The sequence below is a fragment of the Melanaphis sacchari genome, unplaced genomic scaffold, assembly GCF_002803265.2.
Source record: "Melanaphis sacchari strain LSU unplaced genomic scaffold, SCAv2.0 Contig2_pilon_pilon, whole genome shotgun sequence".
NCBI lineage: Eukaryota > Metazoa > Arthropoda > Insecta > Hemiptera > Aphididae > Melanaphis > Melanaphis sacchari.
In genome coordinates this window covers 3488888-3498196 of record NW_020271173.1, presented here as the reverse complement: position 1 = coordinate 3498196, position 9309 = coordinate 3488888, and the positions used below count along the sequence as shown (strand labels likewise).

The 9309-nt window shown below is 26.9% G+C and overlaps 1 protein-coding gene across 2 annotated transcripts; it reads right to left on the bottom strand.

The window, feature by feature from the left end:
• Nucleotides 1-342: 342 nt before the first annotated feature.
• Nucleotides 343-8486, bottom strand: LOC112595793 (enolase-like). 2 transcript variants are annotated; one of them, XM_025341131.1, is made up of 9 exons: nucleotides 8361-8486; nucleotides 5236-5343; nucleotides 4992-5171; nucleotides 4086-4240; nucleotides 3896-4020; nucleotides 2681-2918; nucleotides 2398-2590; nucleotides 909-1142; nucleotides 558-790 (listed from the first exon to the last, which is right to left on the bottom strand). In XM_025341131.1, the coding sequence occupies exons 2-9, from the start codon at nucleotides 5296-5298 to the stop codon at nucleotides 659-661; spliced, it is 1320 nt and encodes a 439-aa protein (XP_025196916.1). In that variant the 5' UTR covers nucleotides 5299-5343; nucleotides 8361-8486; the 3' UTR covers nucleotides 558-658. The 2 variants fall into 2 exon arrangements, with proteins under 2 accessions (XP_025196917.1, XP_025196916.1); XM_025341132.1 differs by lacking the exon at nucleotides 8361-8486 and having other exon boundaries at nucleotides 343-790; nucleotides 5236-5321.
• Nucleotides 8487-9309: the final 823 nt, after the last annotated feature.

The window sequence follows — 9309 nt, the reverse complement described above, 5'->3', positions numbered from 1 at the left end:
AGTTACATACTTAAGTTGTCTACATTTTTTTTTTTCTAAGGCTGTCATTTTACTGTCCACTCTATAATTAGATAAGTATAAATCATTTAATGTCTTATGATTTATATGGTAACTTATTTTCCAAAATTATTCTGAGAATTTAATAAAAACAAAATATTTTTAAATTAATATTATATCAAAACTCAAAATAAAGCTAATTATTATTACATAATTTACACTCACCCTACTTCAATCACTCACAAATTAACTACAATAAAATTGACTAAATACATTTAAAATTTTAAAATCAAATAAAAAGAACATTTTAGGTATTACACAAAGATAGTATTTCTAACACAAGTATGACTGACCAAGTAGAATATATATTTCAATTTTTTTAAAAATGTTTGCAGCTTCAACAGCTTTTACACAACTATACATTAATACAAAACAAATTGCTACAAAAACATAAACAATTGAACAATATAATTTAGGATGCTGTTTAACAACATTCTTGTACGTATTTTTTCTATGCAAAAGGAATATACCGGTTATTATGAATAATATAACAACTATTGTTTTTTTTTTTTAATATAAATTATAAGGTATTTATTAGTATATGATTCCTCCTAACTTAGAGTTGTTTAAAAGATGCTTAGCTTTTCATTTTAAGAATTAATTAATTGCCAGCTTGTGGGTTGCGAAAATTCTTTCCTGCATACTTAGCATTGCTGCCCAATTCTTCTTCGATACGAAGTATTTGGTTGTATTTAGCGAGACGCTCAGAACGGCAAGGAGCTCCAGTCTTAATCTACAATTATTATTATTATCATTATTAAATTAATTAAGAGAAATACAAATATAGTATATGGTATAAAATTAGGTTCTAGCAGTATTATAAATTTGATAATTATTATTTAAAAACTTACTTGTCCGGTACTCAATCCAACAACTAAGTCAGCAATGAATGTATCTTCAGTTTCACCTGAACGATGAGATACCATGGTACCCCATCCATTCTTCTTAGCCAACAAATGTGCATCAATAGATTCAGTAACTGTACCAATCTGGTTGACTTTAAGCAACAAGCAATTGCAAGCTTTCTTTTCTACAGCTTCGGCAATACGTTTTGGATTGGTCACAGTTAAATCATCACCAACAATCTATAGTACCCAAAAAATAAAATTTATTTAATATTGTTAAATAATAAATATTAAAAAACCTTATCATTTATACTCTATCACACGAAAGGTAGAGTTTTACTTTTATAGATGTAGAATGAGCTGTAGAAACTGTTACCAACTCATATTAATTCCATCTATATGTTCTAAGATAACATGTTATTCTATTGCTATATCATAATGAACATAACACAACTAAATATAACTGACTTTGTGTAAAAGACACTAACTTGTGTTAGAAGCACTAGACAAGATAACCGTTTTACATCAAAATAAGTTAACTTTTTAGTGAGACAGAATTAACTTCAATCAACCTCAGGAAAATGTTAACTTGAAATTTTAATAATAAATTAATTTACTTAAATAATAAAACTAATGAAGCTAAATTAAAATTGCTGAATATAATTTTACTATGCTAAGCACTTTAAAACAATGACAACACATTTCAGTAAAATGTCATTCTTAACATTCCTTGGAGTTGAGATCTGATCATTTTCAAGTATAAATTACAGTCGACTCTCGATAATTCAAACCTTCAGTAATTCGAAGTAAATGCTCGGCCCCTTGAAAATCACGCGGTAATTCGAATAAAAACAATGCAATTAAGTACATTCGGTAATTCGAAATTAAATTTTGGGAAAACTGGCCACTAACATTTGACAATTTGAAGTATCATTCGTTCAATGCTCGGAAATTCGAAGTAAATAATATATTCACCAAATGTATTTTATCTGTATTCTTATAATCTTTTTATTAATAATTTACTATACAATCGTGTATAAATTTAGATTATTATTGTCAATGACTGTAGAATATTATCGTTAGAACCTTATCGTTTTATTTCTTAATCGTCTCTAATCATAATTTTATTTAACTTGTCGAGTCGTCGATAGCCATCAGCCGAATGTAGTTTTATTTTTGAAAAAATGAAACTAAATTCAATGAAGCAGAAAACCATTGCAGATTTCTTCAAAAAATAATAATCTTTTATAATAATAAAATTAACAATAAATAACTCTGATATGTATGTCACCTAATTTACTGAAATAACTAATATGTATGTACAATAATAAAAAACAAAATTTTTTTCTTAACTCTCTATAATTTGATTTTTTTTGCCCTCTCGTTATTTCGAACTACTCAACAATTCAAACTCTCGGTAAATCAAAGTTTTTCAACAGTCCTGTTAATTTCAAATTATCGAAAGTCAACTGTACTTATTTAATGACAGATATACCTGGATATTAGTTGATGCGGTAAGTGTAGACCATGCTTCCCAATGATCTTGATCAAATGGATCTTCAATAGAAACCATTGGAAACTCCTTAATGAATTCTTTGTACAAGTCTGTTAAAGCTTCAGTTGAGATAATTTGGCTTTTATCTTTACTGTCAGACTTATTTTTGAAATCCAAGTCATACTTTCCGTCACTGCAATTATTATTAGTCATTTAAGATATGAAATCATAATATATGCAACTTAAAATGTAATAAAAAAATTAAATCAAATCAATGTCTCACACATAGAATTCAGAAGCAGCAACATCCATTCCAATTTCAACTTTTCCTTTGTATCCAGCCTTTTCAATAGCAGTTTCAATTAAACGCAAGCCTTCTTTATTTTCAAGAATGTTGGGAGCAAAACCACCTTCATCACCAACAGCTGTAGCATCCAATCCAAACTTAGCCTTAATCACATTTTTAAGGTTGTGGTATACTTCAGATCCAATTTTCATAGCCTCGGTGAAAGAACTAGCACCTATTTATAATCAATTGTATAAAATAAATTAAACACAGAAATTAAAAGTTAAATAATTTCTAATCTTGGTCATTATATTTATGTTTTATTAAAAATTAAAAAAAAACCCATCTATTTAATTGGTGAATAAAGAAACAATTTTTTAATTAATTTAATCAAACACATATTATGCTGTATTGCTCAGATTTAAAATTGTAAACAATATACAAAATTTTAATTTAAACATAGAGTGTAGACCAGTGTTTCTCAACTGGTGTTTTGTGGCACACTTATGTACCTCGACCATGGTACATGCATGTAGTGTTATTAGGTATTAATTTTTAGTTATAAAATATATTAATAATAAAAAATAATTAAAATAAGAATGCCTTTTTTTGTTTGCTTTTTATTATTTTATTACTAGTGTTCCGTCAAACTGTAGTTATAAAAAATGCACTATGAACAAAAAAAGGTTAAGAACCACTGTGTAGACTATGCGTTTATTGTCCAATTTTTATCCACATTATCTATTAAATACTATAGTGCACACAAGCATTAATCATTTTTTAAGAAGCAACCACAGCCTAACTCATTTTTAGGTCAAATAAAATTTAGCAACACCGTTGATGGAATCAAACTGATATTCTCAAATTTAAGATAAAGTTAATAGATAACGTTTTGATTGAAAAAATTATAGCACAACATATCCAAAATCTCAAGACAATACTACTCATCTCCATAAAAATTAAATTGTGTAAAAAAAAATAAAACTGAGATAGGTAGTGTTGCTTCTTAAGCGATATGTAATTTCAATAGTAAACCAAAATATTAAAATCTATATATGAACATAAAATGCTTGACAAAAAAAAAAACTAGGTACATGTGGTTCACTTTTAAATTAAAAATATTTGAATTTCTTAACAAGATTAGATAACTAATGAAACAGTTAATTTTTATGATCAGTATTTATGTTAGTAATTAATATTTTAATATATTACCAGTAGGCAAAATCATAAATTCTTGCATAGCCAACTTATTTCCAGCGTGAGAACCACCATTGATGACATTGAATGCTGGAACGGGCAAAATAATTTCTTTGTTTCCAGCTAAATCAGCAATGTGCCTAAAAATGTTATTAATAATAAATTAGTAATAACTTATTTTTTGATATAATTACTATGTAATTACTTATAAAGAGGAACTCCTTTCTTGAAAGCACCAGCTTTAGCTACAGCTAATGAAACTCCCAAAATAGCATTGGCACCAAGCTTAGATTTATTTGGAGTTCCATCCAATTTTAACATAATATCATCAATAGCTCTTTGTTCAGTAACTATGAGTCCCTATAGAAAACATAAATCAATGATAATAAAATAAATATTTTAAATCAAAATTACAAAATTTGACACATTAATCATCGGTATGCCCGGCAGTGATCAAACTCAATGATTTATTAATACACCAAGTGTGTTTTCCTAAGTTATTCCTAATTTGTATGTATTAATATCTTTGGTTCTACTGAAGCTATTAAAATGATTCTATAAGTAAAATAATTGTTAAAATATCTTCTGCGTAATGGTACTATTTTAAGGTAAATTTCAGTAGTGCCATGAAAAATATAACCGTTTGAAAAAATATAAATTTATGGTAGCCGGTGGTCATATAGTATTGGTAATAATTATCAACTATGGGCACCAGTGTTCATAAAAGTACAAAATTTGAACATTGTAGTATGACTGACAGTGGGCCCGTGGCAACTAACATGTTAAATTAATTATATTTTAGATTCTGAAAGAAGCAATGAATGTATTAGTTTAAAATGAGTTTTTGATTTCCATTAACACTTTTTACTGGAGAAAAAATACTCTTATATTTAACTTAATAGGGTTTCTGTTGAAAAATTAGACCAAGATTATACTTAAAAAGGTTAAAAATAAATTTCAAAGTACTTTTCAAAATAATCAAGAAAAACAATTACAATAATCATATTTTAAATAAAATTATACTTCATTATAAAATATACATACTAAAACTATTAATTCAGCTTTTATGAAGATGACATTGTAATAAATAAGTTAAATAATATTTAATTACCGCTTTAATAAGAGCAGGTGCAATGATATTGTTTATATTGTTAACAGCAGTATTAACTCCTTTTCCGAGATAATTGGATTTGTCATTATCACGAAGTTCTAATGCTTCATAAATACCAGTACTAGCTCCAGATGGTACTGCTGCACGGAAAACTGGTCCATTGTCAATGGTTAAGTCGACCTGTTTAATAAATACATCATAAAATAAATACAATTGTATAACAGAACTATAAAATAATACTTACTTCTACAGTAGGGTTACCCCTGGAGTCGAAAATTGAACGAGCTACAATTTTTGAAATAGGCATGATTTGTTACAAGGAAACCGGTTGATATTTGAAGTCAGCAAATGTCTAAATAAAATAATTAAATGAATAGTTAATAACAGATAAAAAATTGTTAGATAATATTGGCTGATAATCAAATATATATTTATATGGCAATGTCAAAATGAGGTTACGGTCAAATTGCCTTACACTGATATAAATATAATAGTAATCATTGATATAAAATGTCATAAAAATAACATTTAGCTTCATATCAAATTCAATACAATCATAGTTTCAATTTAGTCGCCTTAAAGTTGAAAGCTGTTAAAAGCATAAAGCAATAATAATAGAAATAAGTGCTTATATTTAATTAAATAATACACAATGTGGCTTTAAAGATTAACTTTATTAGGTAGATAAAATAATATGATAAATTTAAGTAGGTAACCAAAGAAAATAAATGAAGGATTATCATTTAGGAAAAGGAAGCATACAAACCTAAAAAGCATTAATTTTAAATCAAGATGCTGTTCAAGGTACAATTGATATTTACAAAAAGATACTATCATAAAAAAGTTTGAACTTTGAAGACCAAAATAATACAATTATCAAAATACATTTATATTTTATAAGATTAAAAGACGATTTAGGTCTAAAAGTATACATAAGAAAAAATTTAAAGACAAGAGTTATAGATATATTTTATTTTATAAGTATATTGCATACTTGAAAATAATTAAGTACTCAATAATTAGATATTAAGTATTTTTAAATGTTATTTTAAAACTTGAATAAAATATGCTCAAATGTATTTCAAGTTATAAAAGGCAAAGTACTTTCAATGGAAATTACAAGAGATAAGGTAATAGTCTAAAGGTAACATTAACCTGAAATGATGTAAGTTCAAAAAAATAGACTTTAATTAATTATGATAGTAGGTAATCTAATCATTTGATGAGTTGATATTCATCCAAACATCAAATAATTTGACTTAAGTACTACTGATATGTAATAATAATCTGTATACTAATATCATAATTCATTAGTAATTAATAATAAACAATAACATCATTGTAAGGTTTTGCATTGTAAAAATATATTCATGAACATTATGCTCAAGCTAATATTATTTACAATTAATACTGCATAAAATTAATATTAATTAACTATGAGTTATCTATATTTATTTATAACTAAAAAAAAATGTTCTATTAATTAATTATGAATAAATAATATCTTATGTTGTATCCTATCTTAAAATAAAGCCTTTATGTTTCTAAAAGCTAAAAATATCTTCTGCCTATGCCAAAAAAATAGATTAATTATTATATTTTAGCTAACAAACATCCTACCCAGGTTTGTTACAGACGGCTTATTATTCTAGTATACATATAACATACTATTGATTATCAATAATCATTAATATTTATCAAAAGTAAATCGATTTGTAAACATATATGTATTTTTGTATTTTAGCGTTTAAATTTTTTATAAATTGTAGTCAAAACACACATTTTAGAATAATTTTACTTTATTTAAATATATCTTTTTATAATATTATGTAATCATTTTAATGGTAATTTACTACAGATCTGTTTAGGTCTCTAAGCAGTCACTATTATATTTAAAAAAATATATTTAATTAAAATGTAGACACAATATGTTTTTTTTAATTATCTAGATGGATAAATTCATATTTATCATTCAAATAATGCCTTATTTTGCATGTTTATTTATTATTATTTATTAGTTATTACTTATTATATAGAAATCACCATGTGTAAAATGACAACTAAAAAAACCTTTACGCAACAAGAATATATATTTGGCTGTTAATGAAAATCAAAAATATAAACACCGTGAAAGATTCAAGGTTATGTCTATTAACCTTGAATTGCCCTTTTTACTACCCACAAATATATCTACTATTTAATAAAATTAAATCTTTAGTTAAACAAAATAAACTTTACAATTTCAGTATAATATATAAATACAGTTTAAACTTTAAATGTAACCAAAAGTAGCTTAGATAAAAACAAAGAATTATATTATAAACATACACCTATATGAGAAACAACAGATATCCGACATACCTTAACTTTATTAAAATATATACATTTTAATTGAGGCTGAATATAAAAATACCCATGTCATTGAAATAGACATATCTTAATCTCATAAAGGTATTTCGCAATCAATAGACCCTTCAACATAGTTGATTATTTTAATGAGAAAATAATTAAATCAGCAATAATAGTTTCTGTGAGAGCATACCACAATCATTTTTATTGTGATTAGTTACTCATATAAGTATAATTATACATACAAGATAAAATAAAATGTTGTTTATAAATTAAGTGATATTTTTATTTATTTAATATCATGAGAATGAAATTATACTAGATAATGCATAAAAACCATGAACCTGGATTAATATTATATAGAAATGGTGGTAAACCCAGGTGAATAAACATAGAAGTTTATACTATACAAAAATCATAAATAACATAGATAATTAAATATCTTTAAACACCATGGTGGTATTAACTTTGAGTTGACTAGATATAGTAAGTTTTTAATGAAAATAGGTAAAATGCAGTGTTAGGCTGACTCGTTATTAAGCCCCTTAAAAGCATAGATGTTCAAGTTTAGCATAGATATAGACATTAGAAGTTCTGGACACCACAATGATTGGCCTATAAACAGACATAATTGATACAGCACTATGCAGACTACTATTTTAGAATGCTGAAATAAGTGTCATAACACGAGTCTAAGTCATGACTAACAGCCCTGGGAACGTGCTTTAACGATATTAATCTAACAGTAGTAACATAAATTTTTAATGAATTTTAAAACCTCTTCATAAACTATCGACTAGTTTAAATTATAAAAAAAAGTATACATACATATAGATATGTATATATGTATGTATGTATGGTGTAAATGACAATGGTATGTCGATAGAACTTAAAATAAATAGTTTTAATAGGCGGGTACTATTAATCACAATACATTTATCAAACAGTTCAGACACGATCTATAATATAATTAGTCTTAATAATACTATCGGTCGTTTATTAAAATAATTGTATACTCACATGCAATGAACAGAATTGCGGCGATGGTGTGTCGTCGGACGGAAATGATCTGGTAGATGAGGAACGTTGAAGAATATCGATCGACAGTCACCGGTAAATGGGAACGGCCAATGGGAAACAAGTAAAGTACGACGAGAACTAGTGATACGGCGACCAAACGACTGCATCAGCTGCTGTGTCGTTACGGCGTCACCGCCTCCCCATGACGCAGTCCGGCCGGATTACCGGATTCGACCTTTGTCGAGAGCGTGAAGGTCGAACGCGTAAACGTTACGTCTTCGGAAAACGACAGTGTGCCAACCCGCCGAAACGTCAAATTTCTTGATAACCGCGGTTGTGATAGACGTTCCTTTGTGGTTTATTGATCTATAATAAAACTACTGCAACCGTGTGAATGTGTGATGGGCAGTTGTTCCCCTGAGGGCTGAGATATTTTCTGTACTTTTCTGGAAATCAGGAGTCTTCACTCAGTTGACAGTTCACTGTTTCAGTCTTGACGTTGACACTTGACAGTTGAGTGTTGACAGTAAGTTGACAATAAGTAGATGGATGAAATATGTAATATTGTTTGTAACCTTAAACTTCTTTACTATTATAGCACTACCTACTATACAATATAATGTACACTAATATTATTAAAGTATCCAACTACAGAAGTCTTTATCCGTGACATACTAATTATTATTATTTATTGACAGGCATTGCCGCTGCCGCCAAAATTTCCGCATTGTAACTTACCACTATATTAAAAAGATACTACCTAGTACTTAGAAAAACCTTGTTAGTTTTTAAAATATTTGACTGTTGTTTTTTTAATAATAAATAAAACATTTTTTATGCTAGAATTTAAAACTGATTAGATTATATGAGTAATCTTAAAAATTAAAACAAAAAATATAAAGCTATCTACTTTGTTTCATATACCAAAGGTTTGAGTTGATTTTTTTTT